This window comes from Osmerus eperlanus, chromosome 12, assembly GCF_963692335.1.
Source record: "Osmerus eperlanus chromosome 12, fOsmEpe2.1, whole genome shotgun sequence".
NCBI lineage: Eukaryota > Metazoa > Chordata > Actinopteri > Osmeriformes > Osmeridae > Osmerus > Osmerus eperlanus.
The window spans coordinates 2,747,395-2,763,769 of record NC_085029.1 but is presented as its reverse complement, the minus strand read 5'-3'; the positions used below and the strand labels follow the sequence as shown (position 1 = coordinate 2,763,769).

The 16,375-nt window shown below is 47.7% G+C and overlaps 2 protein-coding genes across 3 annotated transcripts in view; one reads left to right on the top strand and one right to left on the bottom strand.

Moving 5' to 3' along the window:
* Positions 1–1,120: 1,120 nt before the first annotated feature.
* On the bottom strand, positions 1,121–9,969 carry LOC134031544 (thrombospondin-2-like). 2 transcript variants are annotated; one of them, XM_062475227.1, is made up of 21 exons: positions 9,891–9,969; positions 8,856–8,921; positions 8,643–8,779; positions 8,302–8,463; positions 6,831–6,924; positions 6,400–6,570; positions 6,107–6,283; positions 5,777–5,950; positions 5,561–5,688; positions 5,318–5,452; positions 5,007–5,225; positions 4,792–4,899; positions 4,249–4,408; positions 3,596–3,714; positions 3,246–3,480; positions 2,699–2,926; positions 2,360–2,490; positions 2,142–2,282; positions 1,871–1,968; positions 1,538–1,677; positions 1,121–1,458 (listed from the first exon to the last, which is right to left on the bottom strand). In XM_062475227.1, exons 2-21 carry the CDS (start codon positions 8,917–8,919, stop codon positions 1,451–1,453), a joined length of 2,829 nt encoding a protein of 942 aa, XP_062331211.1. In that variant the 5' UTR covers positions 8,920–8,921; positions 9,891–9,969; the 3' UTR covers positions 1,121–1,450. The 2 variants fall into 2 exon arrangements, with proteins under 2 accessions (XP_062331211.1, XP_062331210.1); XM_062475226.1 differs by lacking the exon at positions 9,891–9,969 and adding an exon at positions 9,717–9,872.
* Positions 9,970–12,554: 2,585 nt separating this feature from the next.
* Positions 12,555–16,375, top strand: part of psme4b (proteasome activator subunit 4b) — a 25,429-nt gene continuing 21,608 nt past the window's right edge. Inside the window, exons 1-7 of the mRNA XM_062474786.1 lie at positions 12,555–13,122; positions 14,376–14,516; positions 14,773–14,889; positions 15,021–15,065; positions 15,222–15,371; positions 16,070–16,133; positions 16,232–16,306. Coding sequence (XP_062330770.1) covers positions 12,929–13,122; positions 14,376–14,516; positions 14,773–14,889; positions 15,021–15,065; positions 15,222–15,371; positions 16,070–16,133; positions 16,232–16,306 — 786 coding nt within the window. The 5' untranslated portion in view covers positions 12,555–12,928. The remainder of the gene's footprint in view (positions 13,123–14,375; positions 14,517–14,772; positions 14,890–15,020; positions 15,066–15,221; positions 15,372–16,069; positions 16,134–16,231; positions 16,307–16,375) is intronic.

Below are 16,375 nucleotides of genomic sequence, written 5' to 3'. Positions count from 1 at the left end.
CGCAGAACAGACACATCCCACATTGTCCCGCCAAAGCACGGCCACATTTCCACACTCGACCAAGGTCTCTCAAGATCTCAAGATCTCTAAAGATTCAGGCCCGCACAGCGGAAATCCACCAATTAACGTCCTTACCTGACGACACATTTGTTCACGCCACCTAGGAACCAGATCGATCGGACACAGCATTTGACACGGGAATCAGCAGACTTAACAGAGCATCCTGTGTCGCACTAAGCAATGCAGAGTGCAGCGATATCCTGATTAAATAGCCCGCCCTGCTAAGAAGGTGTGCCCCGACTGCGTGATATGACGAGTTGCTATTGGCGCGCGCTTTGTCTCGCGTCCCCTGCATGAACCAGCTCCGCTTGATTAGAGCAGGAGTTTTTGCAGTGCAGCCTATAGGTAGACTATAGACATGTCTGCTCATGGAGGCATTAGAGTGAACTGATGAACTTTCACACTATCACACACATTCTACACAACCCCATAGACAGATGAACTCTGACATGAAAGAACATGGGCATGAAATTTATATAAAGAAGATGGACTTGATTCCTAGATATTGAGCTTAACATGAAATGCCATGTACTACTCTTGTTCATATACTTACTGTATCATTTCTCCATTGACTTTTGTTATAGTTGTTTTGATAATTAGGGGCCGGAGTGTTGGAGCCATTGGAGCCATAACCAGTCTGTTGACATTTATTTACTTCATTGTAAAACCAAACAAGATGCACAGAAAAAAATTTGTCCAGTGTGCTAACGCCCGAAGGAAAAGACCTTTTATTGGTGCTGTGTGTAGGCCTGTCTTTAGAGCTACCACTGTGGGTAATGCCTGGAACACACTCGCCGCGGAGCGCCGCAAAGGTGTGATTAATTCTCACCTAAACAAACATTTTCTAACCTGTATCCAGACAGTGCAAGCTTGCACAGCGTGTTTTTGCAGCACACACAGTTTTTGTACACACCTATACAGCAGCAACACACACGTCTCACAAACATACACACATATACCCTCTCAGATCCACATACACCCTCTCTCACTCACACACACACACACATGCTCTCCCATGCAGTACACCCTCTCTCACACACATAAACCCTCAGACACACCATCTAAAATGTTATTTATTGTGTGAACTACAATGATCAGATAGATGTAGAGTATTGTAACACTGTTACAAAAGAAATTGTTAAATAAATAAGTATTTACAAATTTTTCTTCTGCAAAGCAAACATAGCTTTGTAAATATACACAGTTTTACAAAATTCTGAAAAGCTTCATGATAAATTGAACGCGCATAATAATCATACAGACCTGGCTCTTCCAAGAAATGATGTATAAAACATTGCAATGCACCTTTACTGAAGAATGTATATGTTTAGTAACAACCACAAGCAGGTGTTCCCTTTGTTGTCATCAGATAGGGCTTCCACTGAAGAGCTCAGTTATCTGAAAAGAAAGTAACAAGGTTATGAGCGTTGGTGTGTGAATCCGTTCTGTGTGTGTGTGTGTGTGTGTGTGACCTCACCTCGACACTCATATCTGAGGTCTGAGAAGAGGACGTGTTCTTGAGAGAATACAAACAGCCCCAGTCGGCCTCCAGCCAGCGTGAGGTCATACACTGGGCCAGAGTCTACCATGATGTCCCTGCCATCATACACCACCACCCTGAGAACACAACCACAACTCAACCACAACACTATATACCACATACCCCTAGAGAAACCCACACAAAACACAACTGCACATGACCATTTTGAAACATAACCCCACAGAAACCTCAACCACAACATCAAGTCACTAAATCAAAACAACTCAACCCCAAACTCAATCCAGCCACGGCCTCTTGTGGTATACCTACCGGATGAAGCCAGTCTTTGGCCTGTGGATGAGGTGCAGGCGGTAAGCTGTGTAGTCCCTCCAGCCAATGTTGTTGGAGTCATGCCATAGTGTACGGACCTGAGAACCACACATACACGGTCAGACTGACCCGATTAGAACTCAAGCTGTGGATGAACATGGTGTTTCCCGTCTGGGTTATGCAGAGAAGTGTAGAATAGATGCACACTTCACATGGACTATTCATGTCACCCAAGGACCATAGTGTAAACAGGAAGAAGTGGGGACATCACCTGATGGCGGGTGTTGCCAGTATGCCACAGGGCATTGCGAAGGCCCCTGCCTGGGCCGGAGTTGGAGTTGACCACCTTGATGGAGACGCCAGCGGAGCCGAAGGCACGAGAAGGCTTCTTCTCCCAGTAGGCCTGAGACAGCTACCGAAAGCGCCGCACACAGACGGGTTAGGTGAGAGTGTGTGTGTGTGTGTGTGCGTGTTTCACGTCGGACTCACCTGTTTCCACATCACCACGTAGAAGCGTCTGCTGGACTGGTAGGCAAACACCAACCCTGCGTAATCATCATCTCTGTCTGTGTTCACGTAGAACGTTGCACTGAAGTCTACCGCGTTGAACTTATCAAAGCCTACACACACACGCATGGACGAACACAGGCAAACACATGGAGAGAGACACACATAGACACAGATACAAACACATATTACATTGTATGCGATTACAGTGCCCCAGGTTTGAATATTCTATAGTAGCTTTGACATTGATTTTACCGTCACAGCTCTAAGACAGAAGTCTTATTATTGGTAAAGTATTAGGCAGTGTGCTGGGGTTCTCACTGAGGGCAATGCCAGGGTCTGAGTTGGCAGTCTGCAGCAGTTCTGTCCCCTCACTACGGATCACCCAGAGCGGGTCTGACTGGGCCGTGCCCCGGGGGTCCAACAGCACCGACTGAAACTTTCTGAAATCGGTGGCTCCAATGTCACTGTTCTCAGGACACGGGTCCAGAGCGTCTGGGATGCTGTCGTTGTCAAAGTCATCCTGGCAGGCATCTCCGCGACAATCCCCTGAGAGACAGAGAGAGGCGTGGAGGGATGGAAAGAGAGAGGTGGAGGGAGAGAGAAAAAGAAGGAGAGGTGGAGAGAGAACGAGGTACGGTAAAGTGTGAATGAAGTGTGAGGGTGGGCACAGAATCAAATCAGAGAGGAAAGGATTATAAGAAGGGGAAGAACAGGGATGGAAAAGGGAAGGAGGGGAAATTCAGAGAGAGTGAGGGCATAAAATAACAGAATGCTCATTAGAAGTAGGAAGGGAGAGGGAGCGAGGGGAGTGTTAGGGAGAGTATAGATAAACAGTGTGACCTTGAATGTGTTCTAGTTTACTGACCATCCACGTCTAGCTGGTCTGGGTTCGGCACCAGTCTGCAGTTGTCACGGTCGTCAGGGATACCGTCATTGTCATCGTCATGGTCACAGGCATCGCCCTTTCCGTCTTTGTCATGGTCGACCTGGTTGCTATTGGCGATGTATGGGCAGTTGTCTAGAGAATTCTGATGGCCGTCCTCGTCAATGTCATCGTTGTAATCACACTTGTCACCGACCAGGTCGCTGTCAGAGTCAGTCTGCACACACAAACACAACAGATGTAGTTATCTTTCAGTCCTAACAAGCCCACCTCTATCATCCACTGCTGCAGGTCAGTAGCCAGTGTGTGTGTGTGTGTGTGTGTGTGTTTACCTGTGAGGGGTTGTGGATTAGGGGACAGTTATCACACTGGTCTCCCACTCCGTCCAGATCAGTGTCCTTCTGGTCTGTGTTGTACACCAGAGGACAGTTGTCGTGCCCATTCAGCATCTCTGGACACACACACGCACACACACACACAGAAGTACATATTAGTAGTTGTACTGTGCTTAAAACAAAGGTGCAAACAGTAACAATATAGATGCCCTCTGAACAAAAATGTCCCACAGAACACTTTTTATGTCCATAAGGTTCATCATAAAAACCCCTGTCAGGTGAGAAAGAACAAATTGAGAGTTCTATCAAGACCAGAGCAGGATTCTTTATGATCCCCCAATTCCTCCTACTATAGAAATATACTAATTTCCTTTTCTCCTGGGCCCCCAGCTACCAGCTCACCAACTGTGATGAGCATCTTGCAACCTTCTCCATCCATTACCAGATTTAGGGTTAGCCATAGCTTGCCTTGGTTAGCATCTAGCCAACTACCATTTCCATCCATGTCTATGCTGCAGAGTTAGTGTTAGCTTTAGCCGTGACCAGCTCAGGTTAGCATCTAGCCAAGTACCGTCTCCATCCATGTCTATGCTGCAGAGTTAGTGTTAGCTTTAGCCGTGACCAGCTCAGGTTAGCATCTAGCCAAGTACCGTCTCCATCCATGTCTATGCTGCAGGCGTCCCCCTCTCCGTTGGCGTCCGTGTCTGTCTGCAGGGGGTTGGGTTCGAAGGGGCAGTTATCACAGCGGTCCCCCACCCCATCCCTGTCTGAGTCAAACTGCCGAGGGTTGTACACCAGTGGACAGTTGTCCTGGGGAGAATGTATGCACATACGCGAGGTAAACATTAGGCCTACTGTACCTATTCAATCAATCCTCTTTTTTTTTACAGTCAGAATCCCAATACCTAGGTTACATTTAAATTTTGGGACATTTAGCAGTGAAAGTGATCAGAACATCAAGGAACAAAAGTGCAAAGATTTAACAGTGTTTCAGTGGTCAGGCACTATGTATTTACTAGACACAGTGCAAAGTAACCTCATCTCAGCTACAAGGCTCGGTGAACCTAATGTATGAACTACATGTATAGTCCATAGTACAGTGCAGTAAAGTCAGTGTCATATCAAACAATTTTGGGGGTGCAGTCTATTGATACTCTCCTGGCACAACAGGTGGTACACACACACAGGCTTACCCTTTCATCAATTATGTCATCATTGTCATCATCAGGGTCACAGGCATCCCCGTAGCCATCCTTATCACGGTCTTCCTGCCCCGAGTTTGGCATGATGGGACAGTTATCCTACAGCCAATCAGATTTCACCTTAAGGATCATCCAGCCAACCAGGGTACAGCTTAGATATTCTAGATATTCATGTGTGTGTGTGTGAACACACGTGTGTGTGTTACCTCCTGGCAGTGGTACGTAGCATTCAGATGACATGTCAAGATGTGATTGGGCCATCCGTCCAGGTCGGAATCTTCGCCACATAGGAAGCCGTCTCCGGCAAAACCCACAGCGCACACACAGCGGTACACGGGCTGTGAGGACAGGCCCAGGTACACACACCTGGCATGCTTGTGGCACTTGTGTGTATTGTCTTTGCAAGGGTTGTAGGGCTCACACATCTACACACCCACACCAAATATAGGGCTTTTAATGACTCTGCGCATGATGTTACTGCCAAACTTGCATTGCATACACTCACACACATGTCTACCTGTTTGGAGGTCTTGGCAGCGTGTAGTCCGAGGCCGTATGGCTGTGATCCTCGGTAGCGAGGCGGGCAGGGTTGACAGTGGAACCCCGGCTCAGTGTTCACACACTCCGTCACACACACACCCTCGACGTCACACTGTAACAAGAGACAGACACAGGCACACGTGGTTGGACACGGTCTACTCTGGCTGGCGCGCGTGTACCAAGCTCATCCCCGTGTGTGTCACGTTACGTGGCCGGTCACCTCATTCACGTCCTCGCAGAACGAACCGTTTCCATGGTAACCCAGCGGACAAGGTCCACACTCCCACGATCCATCGCTGTGGGTGCCGCAGTCCACCCCTGGGAAGCATGGCCTGGATAGACAGCTGTCTGGAAGACACACACACAGATAGGATGAGAACGAGGTTTCTGACGTTCCAGGGGTCAGAGGGCGAGAGGTGCAGAGGTTACAGGTCACCGATAGGACAGGCGTCTCTGTTGCAGGCTGCGTAGTCCACCGAGTCTCCAACACACTTCCTGCCCCTGTGCTGGGGGCTGGGGTTGGAACACTCTCGCTGGCGGCTCGACAGTCCGCCCCCACACGACACCGAGCATTCTGTCCACGACGACCAGGAAACCCAGCCTCCGGCAACTACACACAGTAGTGAAAACACACACAAAACGACAGACACATTACTGTTCTTCAGTTCTACAGCAGCAGCAACTGTCTATGTGCGTGTGAACTGTAGGTGTGACACGTGCGTGTATGCGTACGTGGCTACATGCTTGTCTCCGTGTGTGTACTGACTGGGGCAAGGTGTGTTGTTGCACGGCTGCATCTCTTTGGTTTCACCGACGCAGTCTTGGCCCCCTCGCTGAGGAGGAGGGGCGTTGCAGAGGCGCACACGCGTGATGTTCCCCTCGCCACACGTCAGGGAACACGCCGACCACGGAGACCACAGTCCCCAGCCCCCGTCCACACGCACTACACATCACACATGTCACACACATCACACATACTGACACTATACTGGTCATCAGTTCATGTCTCTGTTCCCATAGAGTGGAGTGTGTGATGCGTGTGTGTTGTGTGTGTCATACCTTTGCGGTCACACTTTACCAGGGAGCAGCTGCGTGTCTGAAGGGAGGGCCCGGAGCAGGACGTGATGACATCATCGCAGGAACGTCCCCTTTGTTGCGCTCCACGCCCACAAGTGACAGAACATTGTGTCCACTCCGACCACGGGGACCAGCCATCTTCACTGCCTTTAGCTACACACACAGACACACACACACACAGACGCATATAGACACACACAAATGCTATAGTATGTTTGTAACAATAAAAAATGGCCCCTAGTTCAGAAGTAGATTTCAACAAAGAACCCTTTTTAGTTCTGGAACGACAGTTCCAGCAAGGCATTAACAGGATTCTTCATTAGACCATGCTAATCCGCAGATGAGACTGATGATGTTAATGATTGCTGATGAGATGGAAGCATTGGGTGGGAAGGTTAGTGCAATACACTCACCTGAACACTGGGGGCAGCACTCGCCCTCAGTAAAGGAGAGGCTTGAACATGACACGGCAGGGCAGGACACCTGTCTGCACACCACCTCCCCTTCCTACACACACACATACACACACACACATGTAGAAGGATGTCTAGGAGGCTTCCTTAGACATTAAGCATTATAACTCTGGACTAGCCTCATGCTCAGCACATCCTGTGGCTGAAGAAAAATTGTGGTGTGTGAGACTGCCAGCAACAGTAGTGCTGTGTGTGAGAGACTGACCTGACAGCTACAGTAGTGCTGTGTGTGAGAGACTGACCTGACAGCTACAGTAGTGCTGTGTGTGAGAGACTGACCTGACAGCTACAGTAGTGCTGTGTGTGAGAGACTGACCTGACAGCTACAGTAGTGCTGTGTGTGAGAGACTGACCTGACAGCTACATGTTGCCTATGTGTGTATCACATGTAACTTTTAAATTGTAATTATAGCTTATATGTTCACATTGCCCCATCTGGATGTTACATCTAGATGTTACAAATAAAGTAAATCTGTTACTGTATATTGTTACTGTTATAGTTTCCGTTGCTGTATATTGTTACTATTATTGTTTCTGTTACTAGTTGGAGGCAACGGGGGACGGGACGGGTTGTTTTCATCCTTATTCTATAAGTATAACTTATTTTAGAGTTCTTTCCCCTGGAACAGATTTCATGTTCCAACCGAGGGGGGCTGTCGCTGTCTTGGTGTGTGGGGTTGCATCAAATACCCCTTTTTTGCTCTGTTAAATTGCTGCACCAGTCCACACTTGACCGGTGGGGATCTCATTCTATTATGACTGTAACTGTTAGCTGCTCCAGGCATTCTCTAATCCCTGCTCTCCTCTCTCTGCCCCCCCCCACACACATCCCTTGTGGTGTGGGGGGTTTGAGCTGTCAGCACCTGCCTGGTTGTCGGTCGGCCAACGCTGGACCTGGTCGCGAGTCTCCCGGTCCTGTCCTACATCTATAAAGTTGAACAATGGATTTTGGTTTTTCAAAACCCATTGACACTGTATGACTATGTTTAGCCTGTGTTCTGCTCCTCTCCCTCACCAACCGTCTCTGGAGGAGGGGATCCCTCTCTGAATTGCTCCTCCCAAGGTTTCTTCCATTTTTTCTCCTGTTGGGAGTTTTTCTGGGAGTTTTTCCTTGTCTTCCTTGAGGGTTTAGGTTGGTTGAGGGGCAGTTCTATGGGCATATGTGAAGCCCTCTGTGACATGCTTGCGTGTAAAAAGGGCTATACAAATAAATTTGATTTTATTTGATTTGAGCTACAGTAGTGCTGTGTGTGAGAGACTGACCTGACAGCTACAGTAGTGCTGTGTGTGAGAGACTGACCTGACAGCTACAGTAGTGCTGTGTGTGAGAGACTGACCTGACAGCTACAGTAGTGCTGTGTGTGAGAGACTGACCTGACAGCTACAGTAGTGCTGTGTGTGAGAGACTGACCTGACAGCTACAGGTCGTGCAGCTGTCCAGCTCCCAGTCATCGTCCTCCGGATACACGCGGCCGTCCTGCACACACTCAGACTCCTCCTCCTGCCTGCTGCCCGGACTGCTGCTGTTCCCCAGCTCCTGCAGAGAGATGCGGATCTCCTCGTTCTCCTCCGTCTACACACGCACACACATGCACACAGGCACACACATGCATGCACACAGACATACACACATACACACTCTCACACACCCATGCATACACACACACAAACACAAAGCCCCCCCAGTTTATACATGACCGTTTAACCTGAACCGGTTGTAAACTAGTTGTATGATGTGTGTGTGTGTCCTACTGCTCTCCCCAGGTCCTTAAGCAGGCTGCTGGTGAGGGCTCGGAGCCCATGCAGCTCAGTGAGCACTGTCATCAAGTCCTCGCACGAATGATGACACATCTCCGAGGCCACGCCCCCTACCCCAGCAGTCGCTCCCTCTGCAGTACGGAGAAGAGGAGCTTGTGAGTGTGAGGTCTGCGTCTGCGTGTATGTGTGTGTGTGAATACTTGTTACCTGAGGTAAGAGCGTCTGCACACAAAAATATCAGGAGCCAGGAAAAACTGCCCAGCAGACTCATGCCTACAGAAACACATACACACGTACACACACATACAAACACACACACACACAAACACACACACACACACACCCATATACGCACATACACGCAACAATGATACATTGACACACTCACACAGACACAAACACATACATACAAATAAATAAACACATGAACATTGATATTAATATGCCAAGCACTCACGCTATTATAAATAATGACACAGTGACACTTATGTTGACCATTAAATCTTCCTTCTTCCAAGTGTCTTAGGCAGTGAGTCAGTCACTTAACCCTTGTGCTGCCTTCGGGTCACATGACCCTAAGGTTCATAACGAACCATCGTTGTGTTTACCTAATTTTACCCAATACAAAAACAAATAAAAATAATTTTCTTTTAACCTTCGCAATGTGGGGGGGGGGTCTGAGACAGCCCAACGGTTAAAAGAAAATGCTTCACTTTGTTTTTGTATGCAATAAAGTTGTCGCAATACGACAGTGGGTCACAATGACTGATGGGTCAGAATGACCCGAAGATAACACAAGGGTTAACCAGTCAGTCATTTAGTCAGTTATCCAGGCAGTCAGCCACTTACAGTAACCATCAAGCAATCATTTAAAGTAGTCAGTCAATCAAACAGTCAGAAAATCAATTAGTCATCAGTCAGTCAGTTAGTTAGTCATTAGGCAGTCAAAGAGTTGGTCGTCAGTCAGATCGGTCAGATCGGTCAGTGTGTTAGTGAAGGTTGAGGCTGCTAGCCTTTGCTAGCTGGCTGCTCTCCAGCAGCAGTCATGTAACAGTTGTCACAACTCACCTGGATAAAGGATCATCAAGACCTCACGCTGTCAGTCAAACACAACAAGGACACGGACAACAGACAGAAATCCAACCGACCTGCATGAGCTACAGCTCTGGTTTGACTGAAGCATATTTGTGTGTGTGTGTGTGTGTGTGAGTGTGTCGGACCGGAATGGGACCCATATATTACCCGTCTGTCTGGCGATGAGCAGACCTGCATATCTCCCAGAGAGAACCCCAGCTGGAGCGAAGGAGCAGTGTGTGTGGGTGTGTGTCTGTGTGTTCATGTCTGGATGCAGATTTCCCAGACACATCATTTACACACACACACCCCTCCCCTCAGTGTGCATACACTTTCTCTCTCTCTCTCTCTTTCTCACTCTCTCACACACACTCACAGACACACATACAGGCTCATTGCTACATGTTTTGTCCAGTACTTGAAGAATAAAAACAGGGACTTTCCTATAAATCACCCATTGCAATCACATGCATGGTGTATGTGAGACCTGTTTGGAAGTCTCCGCTTCACAAGTGAGGTAGATCCTCAGGCTAGAACAACATCTCCAGCAGCCTCATCTCCCACCCACAGGACCCCCTCTCTCTGCCTTACTCTCCTTCTCTCTATCTCTCTCTATCCTTGGGCCCTAAAGTATTCTACCTTTCTCCTTTGGGATTCCCACCATTCTGTCTTTCCCTCTCTCTCTTCCTTCCATCTCTCTCTCACTCCATTCCCTCTCTCTGCGTTCCCTCCCGCTCTACCTCTCTCTTTCCAGTGGGATCTCGCAGTGCCCTGGTACAGTGTTCTATGTCCCTAGCTGAATAATCCTGCATCACTTTTTCCATCTGTAGATTCCGCTTGTGTAATAATGACTCCTACAGATGTTCAACAAACACACACACACACACACACACTCTGGAACTTCACCATGAACAACAAATCGAAGCAGAGCTTGAACTTCTATTTCAAGGAATCGCTCTCAATTACATTGGTTTGAAAAAGTGTGGCGACGAGAGAGGGAAAAACAGGAATTAAGGGTCTATACAGGTCTGTAGTCTAAAAGAGAAGGTCTGAAGTAGATATGGACAGGAGCGAAAGCAGGCTGCCTTGAGAAAAGAGTTAGACGTGTACTGAGGTAGAAACATGGTCTGAGGCAGAGACATGTACTGAGGTAGAAACATGGACCGAGGCAGAGACATGGACTGAGGCAGAGTGAGACATGGACTGAGGTAGAAACATGGACTGAGGCAGAGACATGGACTGAGGCAGAGTGAGACTTGGACTGAGGCAGAAACATAGACTGAGTCAGAGTGAGACTTGGACTGAGGCAGAGACATGGACTGAGGCTTAATGAGACATGGACTGAGGCAGAGTGAGACTTGGACTGAGTCAGAGTGAGACTTGGACTGAGGCAGAGTGAGACATGGACTGAGGCAGAGTGAGACATGGACTGAGGCAGAGTGAGACATGGACTGAGGCAGAGACATGGACTGAGGCAGAGTGAGACTTGGACTGAGGCAGAGTGAGACATGGACTGAGGCAGAGTGAGACTTGGACTGAGGCAGAGTGAGACATGGACTGAGGCAGAATGAGACTTGGACTGAGGCAGAGTTAGACTTGGACTGAGGCAGAGTGAGACTTGGACTGAGGCAAAGTGAGACATGGACTGAGGCAGAGTGAGACTTACGGTACGTGTCCACTACAGCGTTTTTTAACGCTCTGCATCGCTTGCCTTCCCACAGTACACCACGCTCGGGGCGTGTTAGACAGGTTAATACAGAGTTTTAGTTCTCTAAGGTCACTGTTATAGTCATGGCCAAGCGTGCAGATTTGGGTTCATGTACTCACAATATCGATCAAAATACCACTTTTACACAACATTAATACTGAATTTTTACTAGTGCAAGATTACAGTAGAATACATGTTACGCCACCGGTCACTCAACCAGTTGTTTGTAGGCTGGGCTAGCAAGCTAGCAGTGGCACAGAACAGTTACGTAATGTGACGAGACTGAATTTAAAAGTATAAAAGCACACTAGGGACACTGACAACATCGGCAACCCTGCACCATGCATTATTAGTTTAATGTAATTTTTAAATTCAGGCTTGTCACATTACGTAACTTTGTTCTGAACAGAACTGGGTTTGCGGACACATACGATAAGTTTCTCCTCCATCTTGAAATTGTAAAACCTAGACATGTTTACCATGAGCAACAGTTGCTATGTAACAAGAAACCAATCCGATTGGCCAACGCTAGCGTTTTCACGCTCCTCATTTACATAAAGTTGAGAAAATCCAACTTGCAACGCTCCGCTCCGCTCGCCTTCCCACAATGCCCTACGAGAGCGTCAACGCCTGGTTTCATTGAAAATGAATTGGAAGCCGACGCCGCGCGCCGCCCGCTCCGCTGCAGTGTGAACGCACTGTAAGACAGTCCAGCTAAATTCTCTCCAGCCCTCTTCTGTGCCACAGTAAGACGGGTCACCTAGGGTTGTGTTTTCAACTTCGCTTCCCCGTAGTTGATTATCTGTTCCTTCCCCAGCATGCAAATAAAGCTCATTGAATTACCACAGTCTTAAAATAAATGGATTGACATGGAAGGGGTACATGAAGGTTGGCAGAGGAAACAGGTACATGGAGTGGGTTTGGCAGAAGGGGAGAGACTAGCAATGTCATTGTTTATTGAGCCTCATATTATACCAATCATTCAGATAGATACTGTTGTGTGAGTGTGTATGATGGTAGTGTTAAGGTAGCTCTGCAAGGAAGGGGGAAGGGAATTAATCTTGTTAGCTGGCTATCCTGTTAGTGTCTCCATCTTTACAGATTAACCTCTTAATACACTCACACTGGTAGCTGGGATTTGTAGTTGAGAGGATGTAGGATAGAAAAAGACGGTATAACACTTGCAGACATCTATCCTAAAGACATATGTGTTTGCGTCATGCGTTCCGTTGAAAGGTGCGATGTGGACACAAACGGCCTAGGTGTACCAGAGCAGCAGGGATGCAGGTTGCGGAGGTCACGGGCAAAAGAGCTTGCGCTTAGCCTTTATTTTAATTAGCGCGTGACACACTTTTGCTTTTGTCCTGTAGCCTACGGTGATACCCTACCGGATCTCGAACAGGGATTATGCTGAGTAAGACTTGGAGCTTTGAGGGAAGCAAAAAAAGACCCTTTGAGTCACTCCGTCGAAAACTGTAGGAATATCTGTCAAACGACGATGACGGACCAGGCCGACCCCCCTGACTTCGTCCCTCAGAAAGAGATTGTTTACAACGGCCTGCTGCCGTACGCAGACCGTCTGGACCACGAGGCTACTCGGCTACTGGCCGAGATAAAGGCGAACCTGGCCCGGGCAGTCATGGTCAGAGAACTCTGGCCCGGTGTCTCTTTCTGGACAAGGAAACTATTTGCGTAAGTAGAGGCATGGATGCTGGTCTAGTATAGGGAGTCAGGTGGCTGAGCGGTGAGGGAATCGGGCTAGTAATCCGAAGGTTGCCAGTTCGATTCCCGCTCATGCCAACTGACATTGTGTCCTTGGGCAAGGCACTTCACCCTACTTGCCTCGGGGGAATGTCCCTGTACTTACTGTAACTTACTGTAAGTCGCTCTGGATAAGAGCGTCTGCCAAATGACTAAATGTAAATGTAGTCTAGCCTCCATCATTGGTAGACTGCATAAATTAAGACTAAATGTCTAACTTTAATCTATTAAATAATGACACATGGATTATATATCTAAATTGAATTGAAATTACCCCGTAAGCATGTCCTATTCTGCTACTCATAACAATTGTTGATATCACGGTGACCTGGCCCTGTTGTTTAATCCCATTTTGTTGACCAACAAGAAGATTCAAGAAATCTAGGAAATGTTGAAATGTTTTTTTAGGATAGGTTAAGGTAACCACCGTATAATATCAATTATATAAGCATTGAATTGAATCCTAATTCTACAGTATGACTTCACATAGAAGTTCAGCCATTGTTTTATGAAGGTTTCATATATTGGCTTCCAGCTCCTCATCCCATTAGCGGCAGTGACGTTGTTTATGTCTAGCCAGTTAATGGGTCACCTGCTAGTGCTTCAGCAGGAAGCGATCAGTCTTCATTTTCCCCCTATTAGAAAACCTTTGTAGGCCTACTGTTTTAGTGTGTGCGTGTGTGTGTACCTTGTTTCCCTTCCATCACTTAAATCCTGCCCAGTTTTCCTCAAGTACACAGACAGTGCTTTAAATGTGAGTTCATGTTTAATCTCCACACAACTCCTTTCTCTCCCCCTCTCTTTCTATCCCTCCCTCCCTCTTTTCCCCCATCTCTCTCTCTTTCTCTCCCCCCCTTTCTCTCCGCCTCTCTCTCTTTCCGCCCTCTCTCTCTATTGCTCTCTCTTCCCTCTCTCCCCTTCTCTCTCTATCTTTATTGCTCTCTCTTCTCTCTCTCCCTTTCTCTATCTCTCTCCCCCCTCTCTCTATTGCTCCCTCGCTCTCTCTCTATCCCTCTTGCTCTCCCCCCTCTATCGCTCTTTCCCTCCCTTTCTCCCCTTCTCTCTTTCTATTGCTCTCTCTCTCTCTGCCTCCCTCTCTCTCCCTGTCTCTCTCTCTGCCTCTCTGCCTCCCTCTCTCTCCCTCTCTCTCTCTCTCTCTGTCTCTCTCTGTCTCTCCTTGGCAGGTTTCTGAAGCTGTATGGCCGCAGGTTCAGTAAAGAGGACCATATTGTGTTCATTAAGCTGCTGTATGAGTTGGTCACTCTGCCCAACCTGGAGCCTCATATGATGCAGAGCTTTGCCAGGCTTCTGATCAACCTGCTCAAGTAGGCCTGCACACACACACACGACGCACACACACGCACACACAGGACTCACAACACTCACTCACACACATACACACACATACACACAGCCCTTACAACACACACACACACAAAGCCCTTAATACACACACACACACAAACAGACCTGACAACACACACACATACACACACAGACAGAGCCCTTACAACACACACACACACAGCCCTGACAGATCTCACAATCTGGGGTCTGATGATTCACTTCCTCCGCCGACAGGAAAAAGGAGTTGCTGTCACGGGATGACCTGGAGTTGCCATGGCGACCATTGTACGCGCTGTGTGAGAAGGTCTTCCATTCTAAAACGGAACACCTGGGCCTTATCTGGTTCCCCAAGTAGGTAGTGATACACACACACACATCCCATCATCCTCATGCATGAACTAACACGTGGACTAATGGACTCTCCAATTCTCTCTATCATCTCTCCATCTGACCCTCCTTCTTTCTACCTGTTCGTTCCCCAGCTCTTTGGAGAACATGCTGAAAGCAATGGTGAAGAGTTGCAGATTGTGAGTTTTGTACAGTGATTGCAAGACACTTCATTAAAATAATACTCCTTCATATATTTACTGTAATGTCATACTGTGTGTCTGTGTGTGTGTGCGCGTCTGTGTACGTGTGTCTGGGTGTGCGTCTGTGTATGTGTGTGTGTGTGTGTGGACCAGGTATTTCCCTGCGTCCTCCACCCAGGAGATGCTAGATGAGTGGCGCCCCCTGCTGTGTGTGTTTGACGTGATCATGCAGAAGGCCGTCAGCTACATGGAGCTCTTCCTTCCCACCATCATGCCCCCTGAGGAGCACGCACGGGGCTTCAGGTGTGTGTAGGTGTGTGTGTAGGTGTGTGTGTGTGTAGGCGTGTGTGTGTGTGTGTGTATGTGTGTGTGTGTGTATGTGTGTGTAGGTGTGTGTGTGTATGTGTGTAAGTGTATGTGTGTGTGTGTGTGTGTACGTGTATATATGTGTGTGTGTGTGTGTATATATGTGTGTGTGTGTGTCAACAACAGGAACAAACCTGTTCAATGAAGCGTCTTCACTGGCATGTTCTCCTCTTTCATCTCTTTTCTCTTTGCTTGCTGCAAACTGTCCTCCAGAATGTGTTATTGAAGTCTTTCCTAGATTCTGCCACATTACTATTGGGGCCTGTTCTAGATTTAGACACATTACTGAGTGTTGGGGCCTGTTCTAGATTTAGACACATTACTGAGTGTTGGGGCCTGTTCTAGATTTAGACACATTACTGAGTGTTGGGGCCTGTTCTAGATTTAGACACATTACTGAGTGTTGGGGCCTGTTCTAGATTTAGACACATTACTGGAGGTCACGCTCAGGAGTTGGAAGGAACTTTCCATGCAGTTTCCAATTCCAACATAGTTAGTCACAAGGCTTACCTGAATTTTCCAAGACTATTTGTCTTATTTCTAAATCCATGAGGGAGTGTCAGTGAGAGCACATAGTTGAAAAAAATGTGTGTATCTGATTGTGTGTGTGTATGTGTGTGTGTGTGCTCTTTAAGGTTGTGGTTTGATGAGTTGATGAGCCTGTGGGTATCAGTCCAAAGTCAGCCCAACTGGGAAGGGGTGAGTTCAACACACACACACACACTCTAAAACCATGCACACACACAAACAAAAGAATGTTCCCCCACAAACACTCAACAGTTGATTTGTGTCTCCAGTGTCTTGTGAACCTGTTTGCGCGTTTGGCCAATGACAACATTGGCTATGTGGACTGGACCCCTTACATCCCCACTGTGAGTAAAACTTCTGTGTGTGTGTGTGGTTGTGTGTGTGTGTGTGTGTGTGTGTGTGTGTGTGTGAGT

Excerpts from the sequence above, each read along its gene's own strand:
- LOC134031544 (XM_062475226.1), bottom strand. Across the intron at positions 4,900-5,006 it reads CTACGTACCACTGCCAGGAG|GATAACTGTCCCATCATGCC; the intron begins GTAACACACACA and ends GATTGGCTGTAG. Across the intron at positions 3,715-4,248 it reads CATAGACATGGATGGAGACG|AGATGCTGAATGGGCACGAC; the intron begins GTACTTGGCTAG and ends GTGTGTGTCCAG.